At 41.0% G+C, this 18,905-nt stretch overlaps 2 protein-coding genes and 1 non-coding gene across 7 annotated transcripts in view; 2 read left to right on the top strand and 1 right to left on the bottom strand.

The window, feature by feature from the left end:
* The window catches only part of bcorl1 (BCL6 corepressor-like 1), a 29,817-nt gene extending 19,800 nt beyond the window's left edge, over positions 1 to 10,017 (bottom strand). For 3 of the 4 annotated variants that reach the window (XR_012957370.1, XM_076103506.1, XM_076103505.1), the window contains exons 1-2: positions 9,655 to 10,017; positions 7,554 to 7,649 (exon numbers count right to left, since the gene is read on the bottom strand). Coding sequence is in view for 2 of the 4 variants with exons in the window: in XM_076103506.1 (XP_075959621.1) it covers positions 7,554 to 7,558 (5 nt within the window). In the remaining 2 variants the exon portion in view is untranslated. The remainder of the gene's footprint in view (positions 1 to 7,553; positions 7,650 to 9,654) is intronic. The other variant, XM_076103508.1, reaches the window with a different exon arrangement.
* trnav-uac (transfer RNA valine (anticodon UAC)) lies at positions 7,797 to 7,869 on the top strand. Its single transcript has one exon. It is a non-coding gene; the product is annotated as a tRNA-Val (tRNA).
* Positions 10,018 to 10,071: 54 nt separating the features above from the next.
* cstf2 (cleavage stimulation factor, 3' pre-RNA, subunit 2) lies at positions 10,072 to 18,883 on the top strand. 2 transcript variants are annotated; one of them, XM_076103143.1, is made up of 14 exons: positions 10,072 to 10,187; positions 10,430 to 10,508; positions 10,704 to 10,873; positions 10,966 to 11,102; positions 12,651 to 12,770; positions 12,935 to 13,057; positions 13,358 to 13,487; positions 14,220 to 14,279; positions 16,808 to 16,907; positions 17,097 to 17,296; positions 17,588 to 17,712; positions 18,058 to 18,141; positions 18,295 to 18,449; positions 18,562 to 18,883. In XM_076103143.1, the coding sequence occupies exons 1-13, from the start codon at positions 10,091 to 10,093 to the stop codon at positions 18,418 to 18,420; spliced, it is 1,551 nt and encodes a 516-aa protein (XP_075959258.1). In that variant the 5' UTR covers positions 10,072 to 10,090; the 3' UTR covers positions 18,421 to 18,449; positions 18,562 to 18,883. The 2 variants fall into 2 exon arrangements, with proteins under 2 accessions (XP_075959258.1, XP_075959259.1); XM_076103144.1 differs by lacking the exon at positions 14,220 to 14,279.
* Positions 18,884 to 18,905: the final 22 nt, after the last annotated feature.

Here is an 18,905-nt window from a genome sequence, read left to right on the forward strand (position 1 = left end):
CTTACCTTGCGCTCCGAGCTGTCCGCAGCCACAAAGCCTGCACACAGCGCAACAAGCGATTGTTGTCCGCACAGAGGCTTCCGTGTTGGGGCCAGGGATGTGATTTTTGAAGTAGAATGAATACAGTATGCAATTTTGGTTTGTCCTCGCGATCTTCCCTTATTGCCAGTTTTCGGTCTGCAGCAGCTGGAGATGAAAATCGCGCACCCTGGGTCCTAGCGCCGGGTAAAGCCCTACAGGTGAATAACAAACAGACTGCTCGGTGGGTCTGAATCTTTAATTGTAGGGTTCTTCGCTGGAGTCGGATAAATAGTCCTTATAGGGCAGAGTTTTTTTTATCCACAAAAGGTTCAACAAAGATTCAGATATTCTGCTTGGAGGATTAAAAAAAAGAAGAAGAAAAGAATAATGTCTTCAAGTCCAATTACACTGAGGGAGACACCACTTTAACAATATATTGATGGTCTGTCATCAACATTATCATGGAAACAAAGCACGAGTTTATCATGGCACAACAACTCAAATTTAAATTCAAATGGGGCCATATTTGTTAAAAAAAAAAAGAAGATAATATACGTGTTTAAAATCAAAATGTCCAACAATCAGAAGGTACACCCACTGGAATATTAAAGCCAAACTTAGGCAACAGTTACCTCGATGTTTGGTATTTTATTACCATGGCTGGATTACTGAATGGACCTGCCTGGCACAGATTCAGGAGGCCAACATGTCAGAGGGCCCAACAAAGACGGAGCATCTGTCTGAAGTGACTGTTACCAACATTTATTGTTGGAAAGTGAAAGAGCAAACTATAGGTATGTCTGGACATGTTCTTTGTTGCTGATACTGATCCGTGTCTTTCAATATTGAGTATCTATCCATACCATCAGAAATAGACAACACTCCACCTATACGTTGTAACTGGTCAAGCAGTTTACATACGTGTGATATCAATAGTCTACATCTGCTGATATTAGCTCATTGCAGATCTATCAGTATAGGCGTCTATATATATCAGCCGATAAATTAAATTGAAGTACAAGAAAGCCAAAGTTATGTTTTTAAACAGCGTCACCGTTCTATAATTTCTCCATCAGAGTATAGTGACACATTTTAAATGCGCTACCACTTACATTGTCGCAAATAAATAAACATTTTTTAAAGGAATCATATCAGAAATGATTATTCATGTTGTGCATTGGCCGATAAACCATTATACGATTTTTTTTAAACTCTCAAATATCAATATCGGCCTCAAAACTCCTGTATCGATTGGGCTTCAGAAATGATATCGTGCCTTTCTGGTCAGAGCGCTTCAACACTACATGTCATCATATACATGATGGCAGAGGCTAGGTGCCACCTGCTCATCAAGATCTAATCTATAGCGCATTCACACATTTTGTGGTGTTGTGTATATTTAGTATAGTATTTTTGCAGAGGGTTGTTGGTGTGGATTTGCTGTGGCAGGAAGCTGGACATATGTCAGACAGCCTCTCTTCATTTCCTGTGTGAATGAAAGTGCAAGCGCAGTTTTCTGAGGTGGGGGGGCAGAGGGCTTTAAGGTGTTTGTATCCAGGGGGGACAATTGTCTAATAATCCGTCTATGTTGTGTTGTTATGTCATTGGTGATTCATAGAATGTACGGTAAACAGATCAGAAACAGCTTGTTCTCTTGGCAACATGACACAGACGACCTGAACGGGACAAATCAGATGTTCCAGAAGTAAGCTACAAATATAGAAGTTGAACAAAACACCAGAACACAAACAAGTCTAATAATCGCTGGCAGAATCAAGTTTTCTTGTATTTCTTTGTCTAATAATGTTGCAGTAATTACACACAGATCTCTTACGGAGATACTCGGAGATACTGAGTCAGTGAATAAATCAAGGCCGCTGTTAGTGAGTCAAAGGCCCAGTTGGAGCTTGCCATGTCCCAGTGCAACAAGTTTTTGACACAGTGAACTTTCTCTCTTTAGCCTGTTGAAGCTCTTCTGCACTGTTCAGGTTAAGCACCGCTCATTGCGCCTCAAGAGACTATACTGGAGAAGTACCTGAGATGTTCCCTAAAGGTTCTGACGAAGCACCGCTGTCAGAGGCACCGCAGCAAGCTGAAGACGTCTGCAGACAACCAGATACAGCACATCCTTTAGGACAGCGTCCTTTGCCATAAATGGGCATTGCTTTCATTAAAGCGGAGTTAACAGCCACCACCCATTGAGGAGAGTGCAAGGATTCTGCAGGTTGACCTACAAGCCGTCATTTTTCCACACACCATCACTGTCGCTGAACTTGTGGTAATTTAACCCAAAACGCAACACAACATGTGTTCATTCACCCCTTGTTGCCATGCAGATAGTTTGGATGTTATGTGCCCAGCTTTTGACATGTTTGCGTCTGCCATCCCGATACAAGGAAGCACATTTAATTTATACATTTAAAAACTCAAAAGCGACGTCTCTTTCTAGAAACAACACCGCTGTTACTCTGGATAATCTGCAGACCTGTGAGCACGTTTCATTGGGCATACTGAAGAAACAGACCATGTGGAAGCTGTTGACAGTGAGGTCTGTGGATTATCCTGAGTAACTGGGGCACTGCAGCTGAGTTTTACAAATCATTTTCAAACTCTTTCAGCAGCACAAACAAAACTGCATTCACCGCCGTTCTATTGGAGGTGGGTTCTGAAGTGTCACAGTTGGGTATTTGAAAACACTAGCACATAAAATTAAAAACTAGGGTTGATTGATGAAATGCTTTTGTGTAATTCTAGTAAACTGAAAGGCTGGTTATCATTCTTAAGTTGCTTCGTAGTAAGAGCACACAGACGGGACCAGTAATAGACACTCAGGAGCGGAGGCTGCGGATGCTACTGATAGGAGATGGCATGTACTTTTCTGTGTCGACTGAGATAGTCCCTGCAGGCAAGCCTCTCTGCAGGGTCTACGGCGTTATTGGAATCACGAGTGTGTGCAAGAAGAGGGCCATCAAGATGGCCACCTGGCGTGTAACAGCAAGTGGTGTACCCTGTTAAACTGGGAACCCACCGCACACAAGTGTCCCACCGTGACACAAATTCTGTCCCACTGACAGAGTGCACTGGTCTGCACCAAACAAGGCAGGCTGACGTGGGTTGACCCGTACAGATCGACCCCTCTTGCGGGCTTGAATCACGACTCTGCATCGGTCTGAATGGGGTATTAAAGGTACCCTGTGGAGTTTTCTACCACTAGTAGCACTATGGAGACATTTCTTTCCAGAGTGGGTCATGTTTTGATTGTATTGTGCATATGCATGTGCACGAGGACGCACATGCATGAGTGCAAGTTTTGTGGCGCAAGAGGTCAAAGAGAACCGTTGACATCCTGTTTTTTCCCCCCACTGATTGACAACCGGGGAACGTAATGTGCAAACAAACTTACCAAGGAGCCGGCAAAGACAACAAGAAGAAGACGACACGCAAATATGGACGTACATAATGCACAATTTAAATTATTGTTATTTCTTTTTTAAAATCAGCATTACAAACGTTTGTAATAAATGACCCCAAGGATACAATTTTGCTGAGAAACACTGAATCTAAACTAACTTTGTAAGATGCAGCTCTACGTGGATATTTTACGTTAGCTTGGATCATAATATTTAACAGTAAATGTTTATTTTGAATTCCAAATACGATATAGGACAACAGCTAAAAATCATTACTGCTTAGTATCACAGTCACAAGTTGTATGTATTGTACATGTCGTCAGTCAGAGTTTATGGAGTAGATCGAGCACAGGATTGAATTTTGATCCTCTACATATGAATCTGCCTCGTCTATTAATTCTGCCCTGGGGTGTTTGAGCCGGGATCAGGGAGAATACAAGCTCTGGCTGTCTCTCAAGGCGTGCTATTGTACCCCACATGCTCAACAGATGCAACTGTCATCCCCACGTTTTACCAAGGCAGCCTTACTGCCCTTCCCTCACTATAAGGAAGCCGGAGAGATACAGTCAAAATGGCTAAAAATGGAAGGACAAAGCTGAAGGAGGATTTTAAGAGACACAGGAGAAGAAAAATTATCGGACTGATTAGGCCATCACTGATTTCAGACCCCCACACCAGTAAACTAACTAACTAACATGCAGCCTGAACATCAGAGCAGGAATAAGCAGGACAATTGTGACTGTGAGGCTCCGAGATTCAGTTTTGAACTCGTAACAGATCCATTTGATGCAGAGACCACAGCAGAAACACTTGCAGATACAACTGATATAATCACGCTCTGAGTAATGAGTTCTGCAGTTTGCAAACAGAAACCTGTATGAGGAGACGTTCAAGATGCAGATCTATAAATACATCCACTACAGCGATTTCCCTGTTTACAGCCTGAACTAATGACCTTGCATTAAAAAAAGGTGACAAAGTGGCTGGTGCACTAAATGTAGGTCAGAAAACTATTTTAACTGGCCTAAAACAATGGAGCTTACACCTGTTGATCAACTTTATGAAATTCTACTCTAGTCTAGTCTGGGTAAGGTTTAAACGGTCATTTTAGGATTTTACTTTCACAACTTGAACATACTGCTCTGCAATGTCTTTCCTCATCTCAGCCCCCTGTGTCATGGTGTGTGGTACATCTCACTCGAGTCAGAATGCCCATATTTGATTGGCTGAGCTGCATCACATGATGTGATTCACTACCCGACTAAGCCTCTGCTGTTAAGTTTCGTTTCACGATAGTCACGTGCTCGCCCACTGACCAATCACAGCACACTCTGCACCTCACGGCAGAGCTGCACATGGAAACTGAGCTGCACGTAATGCTGACGTAGCTATAGGCCGGCTAGCAGGCGCTGACACTTTAAAGAATACGGCCAACATGTCAAACTAAAGATCTGATTGGTTGAACACTGTGACAATCAACAATATCGTCCCCATTCACTTAAACTGCACATGGATGCACGTGTGAGTCTGCAGGCCTCTGCCTCTGTTCTTACCTAGAGACACAGAGGTGAAATCTGATTGGATAAAAGCTCTACTTAAAACAAGCTGCACTGGAAGCAGAGCAACTGAGGAAGACAGTAGCTGTGCAATGAGAATATAAGATAATGGGAAAATATTTTTATAAATTATAATACATGTAGTGTATTTAAGAAAAAATATTAAATTATAAAATAGATATAACTTTGTGATTCTGTTTAGGCCAGCAGAGAAGGCCTTGCAGGGCCTGACAGCCCGCCACTGTTTAAACCTTTGAGGTGGGCTGTGCATCAGCTATGAAATATCAAACCTAAACAAAACACTCTACTCTGGTTACTGCAGTGCAGTACAAGTGTACATGGGATTGTTGTTTTTTAAATATGTTAAAGGGTCATGTAGGCCTACAATTATGTAATATGGTTTAAGTTTAATTTCTGGAATGTGTCGGACAGCTTCATGACAGCTCTTTGTTTTTGACAAAAGGTAACCACTGATGGTAAGGTGCACCAGACAGTGTCCTGCGATTGTAAAAAAAGAAGATGAAAAGAAATCACAAGTTTGACTTTGCACACACTTGGTCCCTCGCTGGGTGGATAAGCCTAGCCATCTTTGTAAAACTACAAACGCAAATACTTACGCCGCAACAGCACCGCAGTGAACTCAGCAGACACTCAGATCTCCGTGGTCAACTCTGCAGACGCTTGAATTTTAGTGCACCTATATGCTGAAATTCACGGTAAACGCATTCAAACGGAACAGATTGGGAGCGAGCGAAGGACTTTGCAAAGTTAGCGGAGGGATTAACGTGAAACAACATCCGGCTTTCAAAATAAGATGTCAACTAAGCGGGAAAGATTTAAGTGAGACAACATCCGGTTTCCATAATAAGATGTCAACTAAGCGTATATACAAATTTCATGATGTAGAAATAAGATTAAATGAATTATATTTACATTATGTATAAAACATGTTACCTGCATCTCGTGAGTTAAAGGGAAAATACAACTAAATTGTGGATGAAGTGTCTTTATTCTTTGATTTGAGGGTTGCTGGAAAGATAATTAAATGACTAATATCTGACTGACTGATATGTATGTGTTCAGGACATTTCTGACCACATCCAAACAAAAATCAAACATGTTAACTGTACCAATTAAGATATTTTATGAAGTACAAACTGTGAACTGAAATTGTACCTTCAAATAGCTAATTTCTGAAATTTTGAAGGTGCTATAAAACTATTCTTGTCAATATTTACATACAATGACTGATGTATATGTCTTCAAGATTTCGTTGACTCCACCCATACTGAAAGTCAGACATTTTTATTGTACCAATTAAGAGATATTTCAAAGTAAACATCATACATTTGTACTGAGAAAACATCTAATAATTAAATATTTCAGGTGCTATAAAAAGCATTTTCTCAATAATTCCAAACAATGACTGATGGATATGTGTTCACGACATCTCTGACTCTACAGATGATGCAGATGTGTTCAGGGCATTGTTGACATCTGAACATCTGAAAATCTGACATTTTTACTGTACCAATTAGGAGATATTTCAAAGTAAAATCATACATTTGTACCAAGAAACAGGTACATTTCTGAATATTTGAAGTGTTATAAAAAGTATTTTCTCAATAATTCCAGAAAATGACTGATAGATATGTGTTCAGGACATCGTTGACTCCAATCATACTGAAAATCAGACATATTTACTGTACCAATTAAGAGATATTTCAAAATAAAAGTCATACATCTGTACCAAGAAAATATCTAATGAGTGAATATTTGAAGTGTATTTTCTCAATAATTCCAGACAATGACTGATTTTTTAACTATGCACCATTTCCTCTAATCTAATCTGAAATTAGAAAAATTGTCTCATGAATGTGATTTGAAGTTAGCTCATGACTGAGATTTTGAAGGTATTTAATTTTGAAATGCTACTTGAGAATGTCCTGGATCTGTCTGAGTGACACCTTGAAGTGGTCTGCTATTAACCTGTTGTGGAATGATTTTGTAACTATCCACCATTTCCTCTAAAATCCCATCTGAAATTAGACAAATTGTCTCATGAATGCGATTTGAAGTTAGCTCATGACTGAGATTTTGAAGGGCTTTGATTTTGAAATGCTACATCAGAATGTCCTGGTTCTCTCTGAGTGACACCTTGAGGTGGTCTACTATTAACCTGTCGTGAAATGATACATCAGAATTGTCTCATGAATGTGATTATTTTGGAAACCGGATGTTGTCTGACGGTAATCTTTCCCACTTATTTTGAAAACCGGATGTTGTCTCACGTTAATCTTTCCGTTAACTTTGCAAAATCCTTCTCTCGCTTCCGATCTGTGCCGTTTGAATGCGTTTACCGTGAATTTCAGCATATAGGCGCACTACAATTTAAGTGTCTGCTGGATTGACCACGGAGATCCGAGTGTCTGCTGATTTGACCTCAGTCCAATAGCCCTATGTCATGTCATTTGCAGCGTATGCAGGCACGAGACACGACATGTAAGCCACTTCATAGCTGGCAGCGCGAGGGCTGGCCGCTGCATGTTAGCCATCGTTACTGTACCTCATAGATCGGCCACACGAGCTAAACGTCCCGAGACGGATCGACTCGCAACGGAACCAAAACACCAGCAGCTAACGCTGTGAGGAAACAAGGGAGCTGAGAGATAGAGAGAGAGAGAGAGAGAGAGAGAGAGAGAGAGAGAGAGAGAGATAAACATCACACAAAGGTGCAATCAATGTCAACGCACTGTTAACATCAATCGCAGAAATAAGATCAGATCTCGAAGCCATGCTTCGATAATCAGGTTCCATAGTGTAGCGGTTATCACGTCTGCTTTACACGCAGAAGGTCCTGGGTTCGAGCCCCAGTGGAACCATCTGATGTTTTCTGTCCTGACGAGGCTTACAGCTCCTAACTGATCATCTCCTGTCATCGGTTGCTCTCAGAAGTTGATTTGACCGACAATGCAAAAATGGTCCTCATTAACTGGACAACGATAGAAAACGCACTGCATGCCTACTTCACTATGCAAATCAGCAATAACTGCACAGCCATACATTCTATCTTTACAAACACTTTTTGAGAGTTTAACTATATTATTGAGGTTGTAGTGTACAGTGGTGTTGAAGTGGACTGCATTGTCTTTCTGATGTTTTAGCCAGAATTTTAGAATCACATTTCAATCTGTCAAGTTCAACAGCATCCCTAAACACAACCTCAATAACAAACATATAGTAGTAGCCTAGTTGTAACACCTCTCGGACTGTGTCTCTAAAAACATTAACATTTTCTCAAGTGTTTAATTTGTTGTGTTTGATTGCGCATACAACTGTAGAGGTGTAGCTATAATTAAGTAACCAGGTAGTGTTTCTTTTTGTGTTGTGTGAAGAGACGCGCTGACATTAAAAGCTGTATTTGTCTTACATAATTATGACATTTCATACAATGTCAGATATTACACATTACACTGTGCGTTGAAGCTGTTATGTCTCTTTACCACACTCCACTTGTCCTTCAGTATTTACTACAAGAAATACAAATGGCATTTTATATACAAAACATGTTACATAAAGCAGTACTTAAAAACTATGTCCAAAATAACATGGGGATAAAAAGCTGAAACAGAGCAAGAAAAGATGACAAAAATACCAAATCAGCTATTGGCAAATATTGATATCATACCGTTTGCTTATATACCGGCACATCTCTAGAGAATAGTTGAGTGTGAGTTTTGGGATACAGAGATAGAAAAGTAATTACAATACTGGAAACATAACCCAATGTCAAGGGTTTAAATATTAGACCTACATTAGACCTACATTATGATACTGTTTCTGAAACTACTTGTAAAAATATGAATAAATTATATGCTAATCAAAATCTAAAAATAAAATAATCTCACAATTCCTTTGTTCCCTGCTTAAATTCTCAAAATTCCTGTCACATTATGATTTTAAAGACAACTTTCTTGGAAAATATGCAGCCAAAGAAGCACACTAAAATAAAATAAAAAGGTAAAATGGACTCTCTTAGCAACAGTTATGAGCAAGAAGAAAGCCGGTCACCTCCACTGGCCATTAAAAACAGCTCCTGTTATTAATCTGGGTGATACACCGAATTATTTAACAATGAGAATGTTGACCAAATGGCATTAAGGAGATTAATGTCTTCATATTAAAACACGGTGTCTGTAAATTAAGTGTGGATGAAACAAAACTGTATTTATGTCAAGCAGGTGACAAATTTAAGATTTAAATAATAGTTTAGCGTTTTTCTAAATGCATCACTTATGAAATTCATTATAATGGACCATGGGATCAGATGAGTTAATACAGAGGCTACATTTCACTGTGTGCTGTGTAACATGTGTAATAATAAAAGTTAATTTACATTTTAACTGGTTCACTGCATTGATCAATTCAGCCAAACATAAATTTAGTGAGGACAATAAACGTTAAATTATTAATTTAGGTTCACATAAATCACCTCATACATCGTTGCTGGTCTCACTGCTGTTTCATCAGGCTTGAACTGGCACGTGTTAGCTAAGTGTTAACTGACACTCCCAATTAGTGAGATTATGAGTTAAGATTAATTTTAGCCCATACACAATTCAATTTAAAACTCAGTAAACTTGCTCATCTTTATAAAAATGACTCACCAAATCTTCTGTTGCAGATAACTGGATCTTCGGGAGCATTGCGTTACCCGTCAACTTGTTTTACTTTTCAATTAAGGAATTATCAGTTGATAGCGTTTGATATTTGTTGTCACAGTGCTGGAGAGCGGTCCAAACAAGTAGTTAGGTTAGTTTACTTAACCGCGGACAACAGCGCCATCTATTTATCCTTCCGATGTAACGTTATGCTAACTTCTTTGACCCGTTCTGCTCTTCAGTAAATCCCGCTTTTAGCTATTGTTCATCGCTACTTCACTATTAAAAAGAAAACAAATTAGCTAGCGGATAGTGTCAATTGGCCAAAAGGTTAGGAAAGGTCGCACTGTTGTTATTTGAATGTGGCCTTTTTTTCCCCTCACAACCGGATATTGTTTCAGTATTATTTCCTGGTGTCGCATTCATTTGTGTCCCCCCAAAAATGGCGAATTTAGCCGCTGCTGCTGCGGCTGCAGCTGCCGCTGCTATCGCCGCGAATAGAGACCCAGCCGTTGATCGTTCATTACGATCAGTGTTTGGTAAGTTTGTTACCGTTACCTCGTCACTGGCGGTTTAATCAATTTGGTACGTAATACGTTGATAAACCAACGGCTAATGAATGAGAGCCTGCTAGCCGGCTAGTGTTGCTGTTAGCTTGGCAACGAGGGAACAAACATAACGCTAGCGACCCGAAGAACGAGAAAACAAATCTTTTATCGGTTAAATGGAAAAGTATGTTTAATTGTATTGTCAATTAACGTTTCTCTATTTATTATTTTAGTGGGGAACATCCCGTATGAAGCTACAGAGGAGCAGCTGAAAGACATCTTCTCTGAAGTGGGACTTGTTGTTAGCTTCAGGTGAGTGAAAGAGGAGCCATTCATCTTCTGGTTCCATCATTATGTGCCCCAAACCCCAGATACAAGAGTCGGTGTTTTTACTGTTTAACACAGTATAAACAAACCGACAATACCAGCTTATGCACCTGGATTTCCCCTGTGAACTCTAAACCATGTGGACTATCAGACATGTTGATATGTGTCCTTTGTGCTCAGGTTGGTGTATGACAGGGAAACGGGAAAGCCAAAGGGATATGGTTTCTGTGAGTACCAGGACCAGGAGACGGCCCTCAGTGCCATGCGGAACCTGAACGGGAGAGAGTTCAGTGGTCGAGCCCTCCGTGTCGACAACGCAGCCAGTGAGAAAAACAAGGAAGAGCTCAAAAGTAAGCGCCTATTACCTCTTGGCTTTTTTGGGGATTTTATTGAGATGTGTATGTGCGAAGCTACAGTTCTCTGTTATTTCTGTCTTGCGCAGGTTTGGGAACAGGAGCCCCCATCATTGAGTCTCCTTATGGAGACAACATCCAGCCACAGGAAGCCCCAGAGTCCATCAGCAGAGCTGTGGCCAGTCTTCCCCCCGAGCAGATGTTTGAACTTATGAAACAGATGAAGGTAGGCTGCTTTACTAACTCCTGTTTTTAATAGCAAGTATTTCAGCTTTTCTGACCTGTGACTAGTATGTTACAAATCAAATTTGCATAACCTTTCCTTTCCTTATAGACATTTTTAAATTGATTAATTTAGCATGAAAACCCAAACCATGAAAACTCATCAGTCCCAGTAGAATGTCTGCCTTACGCTCACTGTTTAAAATGAGGCTGATAAATAAACCAATGGTCTACCTCACTGTCAATCAACATATCAATAGTCCTTATAAGCAAAATGAGCTGTCATGTTTGTGTGTGAGCATCAACTTTGGGTTGTGTCCCTTCTTTTTTTTTTTTGTAAATAATTCACATTCTAGTAGTTTTGAGGTCAGAAAGATTACAAACATGGTTTGATTTAGAGAAAACCTGAGTGAAATGTACTTTAACTAAATCTTTGTTGTTTCGTTATATGAATTTTTGCCTATTTTATTTATTGGTTATGAGTCGGTTGTAAGCCAAAAACCTGACGGATGTTACTTTTCTATAATGACGATATTTGTCTTGAGAATTCTGATAAAGTACTTTTTAAAACTTTTTTTCTACATGCGTTTAAAATCCATCATAAATCCTAAATGCAACTTTTCTCATCAAAATGTTCTTATTTTTCTGATAGTTTTGTGTTTCTAAAAAAAGAATGTACATTATGTCCATATTTTAAGATGATGAGATAAATAAGTAATACAAAACCCCTTTTTTTCATGAAAGGGTTAATGGTCAGTTATGATGCCTTGTCTCTGGTGTTATAACTTGATCTCTGGTTCTGGTGCGTCAATAGCATTGATGCATTATTCTCGTGCTAGTTGGCATCTTCGAGAATAGAATGACAACTTCCTGTTGAAAGTAGCAAAAAGACTGATGAATCTCATATATTTGTATTATAGTTTTCCCCAAAAGTAATATTCTCAAACTGTATGTTTAATGCTGCTCACCCTCTTTAGTCCCCCAAAAAGATGGTGACAAATGTTTCCCTCAATTTAAATCGCCTCCAGGGTGACGACTATATGCGCGTGCTCTTCCTTCCCTTTTCATTAACGGAGGCTGCGCTGTGCAGTCTGTCTCCCTCGGCTCTGCCAGAGAAGCCTTATCTTTGCACATCTGGCAGCCTTCTTCATTAGGCTCAGAGAAACACCACACTGCAGACATTTCTCCCCCTCCGACTGGAGAAGTGTTTTGTCGCACCAAAGCGTGCGTGAGCGGGACAGCTCCGTATGCTGATCAGAGTGTGAGAGCTTGGGCTCCGATCCTGAGAGCACAGATATCGTTGGACGACTTTGTTTAATGTTTTGTGCTGATGCAGCCGCTTCAGTCGGATACGGGTATGTGTCTGAATCATAAGTGGGCAGCAAAAACTACAGGAGTGTGCCCAACCTGTCGGGAAGTAAAAGAACACAACAGGTTTATTTTAACGAGGAGCTCTTATGTAAAAGGCTCCAAATGTATTTATTTATTTTGTACTGTCATACATGTCATATTTCAATATTCTTTTTGGTGACAATGTGATTTCTGTCTCCAGCTGTGTGTGCAGAACAGTCCCCAGGAGGCGAGGAACATGCTGCTGCAGAACCCTCAGCTGGCCTATGCTCTGCTGCAGGCCCAGGTGGTCATGCGGATTGTTGACCCTGAGATCGCCCTGGTGAGAGCAGAGCAGACTCAGAATGAAGACATTTGTCAAATCTTGCATGATCTTCTGTTTGTTTAACGCAAGCTTCGTCTGACTGTGGCCTTGTCGTTAGTCGAAGGAGCCACCATTGCACATTTATTTTTAAAAAGATGCTCTTCCATATGCTCCACATACAGAAAATGCTCCACCGTCAGACACCCGTCCAGCCTCTGATTCCCAGCGGGCCGGTTGGAGGAGCACCGCCGCTCAACCCCCCTTCTGCTCCGCCCAGCGTGCCGGTGCCTCAGCCGCAGCCGGTGGTAAACGCAAGAGTCCTTCACTCTTTAGAGGCAGTGTCACGTCAATTCTGTTCTACAAAATAGTCACGCTCTCTACCCTGAAAATATATAAATATTGATGAGAACCGTATTGGAGAGCAACGCTGCAGTCCGTAGTCTGCTAATGTCACAAATTTACTAATTTTCTAACGATGAAAACCAGTTGATCAGCCGAGTCTCAGAATTCATTAAACGTGTAAGTTTCATTCAGGGAAAAAATGTCTCACGATGAAAGTTTAGTTTAAATTAATTTTGTTTCTTTTTTTTTAATCGTCTGATCAGCCTGGAATGCATGTCAATGGAGCCCCTCAAATGATGCAGCCCCCCAACATGGGGGTTGTCCCTGGACCAATGCCTGTTCCGGGACCGGGACAAGGACAAGGACCGGCACCAGGACCAGTCGGGCCTCCAGGTAATCCTCATCAGACTGCATGCATAGTTACATCTCCGTCTGAACAAGCGTCATGCTTATACACAGTATATTGCTACGGTCATTGACGGTTCATGTGTGAGGCGTGACTGTTTCATTGCACTCGTTCCAGTGAACCTCCACAGTGCAGGGTTTTATTCAAGCAGCAACATAGATTTGGCATTTTATAGTATTTTATTTATATATTATCATTTCCATTAAACTGTCGTGCAGCAGTGCGAGCGACCTCCCCCCTCATCACTCTTTCAGCAGGTGCAAACAAAGCGACAGTGGTGCATTTTTATCAGTACAATGTGATGCGATGGTTCGGCTGTTCTTCAGTCCAAAGTTGATTTTTACCAGTTATTTGTGTAAAGTTGCACTTATTTATACGACAACCGTGACTGCGGCGCTCCTTTACCTCTCATGTTGCACATGTCATGGCTCACTGGGTTCACTAGGTGTCCCCAGAGCCTGATTAGTAGTCGAGGTGCTTTAAGAGATTATCATCAGCTTGACTCTTTTCATTCTCTCTTAATTGTTTTGATATTGTTTGTTGTTTAATGTTAAAGTTCCCTCCTCACCTCTGTGTGTGTGTGTGTGTGTGTGTGTGTGTGTGTGTGTGTGTGTGTGTGTTCACGTTGTCACGAGCACGCTTCAAAATGCTTCTAAAGTGCCGCTCCGCTCTCTTGAGTCTTTGTGTCTCCTGTTCTTTTCACTTTAATGCTGGCTCAGGAAACCTTCAGCATTCTCCCACAGGATCGTCTGGTCAAGCTGCTATCGAGCGGCCTCAAGGTATCACTGTACTCCTTCAGTTCTCTAGTAGGACGGTTATGGAGAGGCCAGATATGTCGAAATGCACAACACCTCTGGGGTTTAGTGTTCGCTTTGTACACTTTTTTTTTTTTTTAGACTGCATGTCCACAATTATCAAATATGAACCCTTTATTCAGCCGTTAAAGTAGTTATTAAGCCCGTTTGTGTAACGATAATGATCTCTGAGCTTTATCATAACCGGAGCACGGTGTGTTTCATGAGGGTCGGGGGGCCGCTGGTGCATGTGCACAGATGCAGGTTTGCCCAGAGTGGATGCAAATGTTATTTGCATGTTTACTATGTCAGTGTTAATGCCTAATATTTAAATGTTTACTTTAGTAAGTGAGTATTTTAGATCGTTATTATAGTTTATTTAGAATCCTCTCAGTAGAAATGTAGCACATGTCCTCAAAGAAAACGTGAATGATGCTGACAAAGCTGTGTGTGAAGCTGAACACAGTAATAGGATACCTCAAAGGAGAAAAATGTATATATCTATATTTAAAATGATGTCACTGACTTGTAAGTTAATAAGGAATGTAAAATGTTTGTGTAGAGAATAAGTAGTAAAATTATCGACAGCAGAATTAATGCTGAGTATGTTGTACATCAGATAAACAAAGCTGTGAAGGGAATTTGCTTAATGTAGTTCAAAATATTAATGTGCACAAAACAGGGTCAACATTGGACTGAAAGCTCTTCTGGATAAAAGCGCTGGACGATATGGAGAAAATCAAAATATCACTATTTTTGACCAAAAACCTCGATTGACCATCGCTTTCACAAAGAATTTGAAAATTAATAATCAGCAATATGGATATTAAATGTGGATATACTATTAAAGAGGGTAAAGGGAAAAAATAGCTAGAGTGTCTGGTAAGTTCAGACTTTACTGTAATGCAGCATTTAAAACCAGGAAAAGACTTATGCCGTATTAAGATATGACGATACTATATTGATATATTGCCCAGCGCTATCGGATCGTAGATATGCAGTGTAGTACAAATATGCAGCCGTGACTCTGATCGTGATGCAACTTAACATCTTGGCAAACCGGCCCGGTAGTTAGAAGAACCCACAACCTTTGATTCTCCGAAGTATCTCAGTCGCTGGCACTAACAAACATTTTCCGTGCTGACTGGCGGACGGCGGTTTGGATGTTTTGTCCGTGGGCTCTTCTTCGACATTTAGCAGAAGAGAAATGGCATTAACCCCGTCCCCCCCCCCGTCTATATCAAACCACTCTGACTCTGGGGTTTACTTTACTGAGTCTGCTATAAGTAGTGCGGGGAAGTTTGGGAGAGACTTGAGCTCTCATTGATTCAGACTGATGGATGTGGGCAATGGGAGATCTCCTGATGTTGAGGCCACATGTTGCAGATGTTGGGGTGAAGGCACATTTTTACCGCCCAAAAAAAGCCTTTTTAATTTTCTGTGTTTACGTGCCGTTTGTAGCCTCGGTGCTGTCGGTCACGGTTGTGACGCTTTGTTTAGAAAGTAATTCAAATGAGATTTACGATGTACGTTAATATTCTGGTTGCTCCGATGAGGATTTACACAAAGACGTTTCGGTTTATAAAGTTATATCACGATCCAACATGTTTTCTGGAAGTTCAGTAAATAAATAATCTATATAAAAATAACCACAGGGTAGACCCTGTTTATGTATACTACTGTTTGAATTAAACACAAATGAAAAGTACTGAATATTTTCTATTCCAACTATATACTGTATATATATATATATATATATATATATATATATATATATATATACTGACAGACACACACACACATAATTGTGTATCACTATATCTTGATATAAGATTTCATCACAACATGATTCTCCCTGCGCTGAGGGCGAGGCCGTCCATCTCTCATTTAGACGAATCGTTCCTCCGCCAACAGGAGATGTTAACTGGCCGTGTGCGGTCCAGTGACTGTACGATCTACGCATGCTTAACTGAACTTGATCAAAACATTGTACTCTACTGTTTACTCCGATAGCATCACTGTAGGCAGAAGGTATTCATGCTGTTTAACAGGAACTTAACAAAACACTGACATACCCATTGGACTTCTCTCTGCATGCTTCCTGTCACTCCAGAGTCACAAGACACAAGTAGGAAAAATGCTCTGAAGTCAGGACTGTGTGGGAATAGAAGTTTTTAATGTATTTTACAGGTTTTCATGTGTTTTGAACCTTTAATCTCCCTCCTAATATCCACGGGCTTGTTTTTACTGCATTTCCGTGTTCCTGATATCTCCCTGTGTGTTGTGGCATCTTGCTGTGGTCACTGTGTTCTGTCTGTCTTCATCACTTCCCAAACAGCTCTGCTTGTTTCCTGAGATATCTAACCTGAGCAAACACTCACCTTTAGAGTTGTGTGGGGTTTCCCCTCAACTGGAATTTGTTCCTAATCTTAACAGATTAGTCATGAAACATTTCCTGGTCAAGGAACAGGGAAGGTGTTTTCATGTGGTTGAATGTACGATTGTCTCCTCAGGACCAGGTGGTATCCCCCCCAGAGGCCTGCTGGGAGACGGTCCCAATGATCCCAGAGGAGGAACTCTACTGTCTGTCACAGGAGAGGTCATCGAGCCCAGGTGAGATAATCAGCCACATCTCATAAACCTTAATATTGTGTATATATAGATTATAATTACTTATTATAATTTTGACTTTTTTGAGGTCCAAAAGAATTGTAATCAGCCAGTTTAATTGAATAGCTCTTATTTTGTGTGTGTGTGTGTGTGTGTGTGTGTGTGTGTGTGTGTGCGTGTGTGTGCATTCAGCCGGGGTTACATGGCAGCTCCACCGCCCCACCAAGCCCCACCTGGACACATGGCCCAGATGCCAAGTGGACCCCCTCCGGATATGAGAGGCCCTCCAATGGACATGAGGGGCCCACCCATGGGTGAACCACGCAACATGATGGGTGACCCCAGAGGGCCCCCTATGATGGAGCAACGCGGACCCCCAATGGAAACCAGAGGTAGCTGCTCTCATTTCGCTTCAACGTACGATAGTTTAAATTTGTTTGTGACGACTGTGTGCGTGCAGTCAACGTTTTGTTCAGTTTCAGTCACGAAACAAGTATTTTGTCCCAGCGAGGTGTTTTTACAGGATGACAACGGTTGTTTTGTTAAGAAAAATGCGTTTTATCTTTCTGCTGAGACGAAACTTCAATTTCCTTATATTTAATACCTCCTTAATCTTTTACGGATCGACTACTCATTCCTCAGCCAGTTGTGAACAGTCGGTGTGTTTGTGTTTCCTGCTGCAGGTCGTGACCCGAGGGCGATGGACGCTCGTGGTCCGGTGACGGGTCAGAGGGTTCCCATGGCCACGGGAATGCAAGTCCCCGTTCCTCATAGCATGGGTCCGAACGCACCTCCACCTGCAAGACCGGTAACAGCTGCATCTAATCTAGTCTTTGTCTGGGCCAGCTGTTTGGTTATGATTTTCTATTTTAAATGAATTACTACGAAGCACAAAACTGTAAAAACTAAAATCTGTTTATTTGATTTGGTGATTTCAAGACTTCATTTTACTGAGTCTATACATTTAATACATCACCAGGAATTTGAATCTCCTCCTTTTGACTCGTCAATTATTAGACTACGAATACTGATTACATTAATAAAACGCATTGTAAAAGTCATGTGACTGTGACTTGAGGAAGAAAGATGCAAAATACATCCGTGCTAACTGCTCAGACTGGATATTCATGACCTCCGTACGTTTGTCCTGCAGGGTCCTGGTAACTCTGGCGCTCCTCCGTCAGGAGGAGGATTCAGTCCGGGGCAGAGCCAGGTCTCCACACAGGACCAGGAGAAGGTGGGTGCCACTTAATCTGTCCCCCCTGGTTGTTGAAGTGCCTCTGAGCAAAATGCTAATCCTTTTTTGCACGACTCATTGTTTTTTGTTTACTTTGAGGGCAGAAAGGTACATTTGACCTCCTGTTTGACATTTGTGTTTGTCCCTCTCTAGGCTGCCCTGATTATGCAGGTCCTGCAGCTGACCCCAGAACAGATCGCCATGTTGCCCCCGGAGCAGCGGCAGAGCATCCTCATCCTCAAAGAGCAGATTCAGAAGACTGCAGGAGGGGCACCTTGATGGTCCGACTGAAAAACACCTTCAAAAAGGTTTCAAGTTTCTTCATTCCCTTCACAACTATTTCCATTCCTCCAGGAAACTCACTGGTTTTGAAACCTTTGACACATTATTCTGATTTCCTTTTTATTTATTTATTTTCAGGACTCTCCACCCCGCTGACTCTGTCACCTTCAGCTCCAACCGTTCTGAAGACGTCTCATCTTAGTTTGGAATATTGTATAGTTTTTTTTCTACTCAGATTGTCTGTTTGTGTATGAAAGAGCCAGGTTGCTGCTTGTGGATTTAAAAATAAGTGACACATTTGAGTGGATGATGAATGCTGAACAGATAAAAAAAGACCAGGGATTGATTGTCATGAGGTTTCATCTTTTTTCCTCCAAAGCCGACTGTTTTCATGTTATTGGCTCTGGAAAATGTCTGGATGTTGTTTTTAATTTCAATAAAACAAAAGAAGACAATGTTACATACATTCATTTATTTATAGT

Source organism: Anarhichas minor, unplaced genomic scaffold, assembly GCF_050575085.1.
Source record: "Anarhichas minor isolate MPS153535 unplaced genomic scaffold, ASM5057508v1 ptg000028l, whole genome shotgun sequence".
Taxonomy (NCBI): domain Eukaryota; kingdom Metazoa; phylum Chordata; class Actinopteri; order Perciformes; family Anarhichadidae; genus Anarhichas; species Anarhichas minor.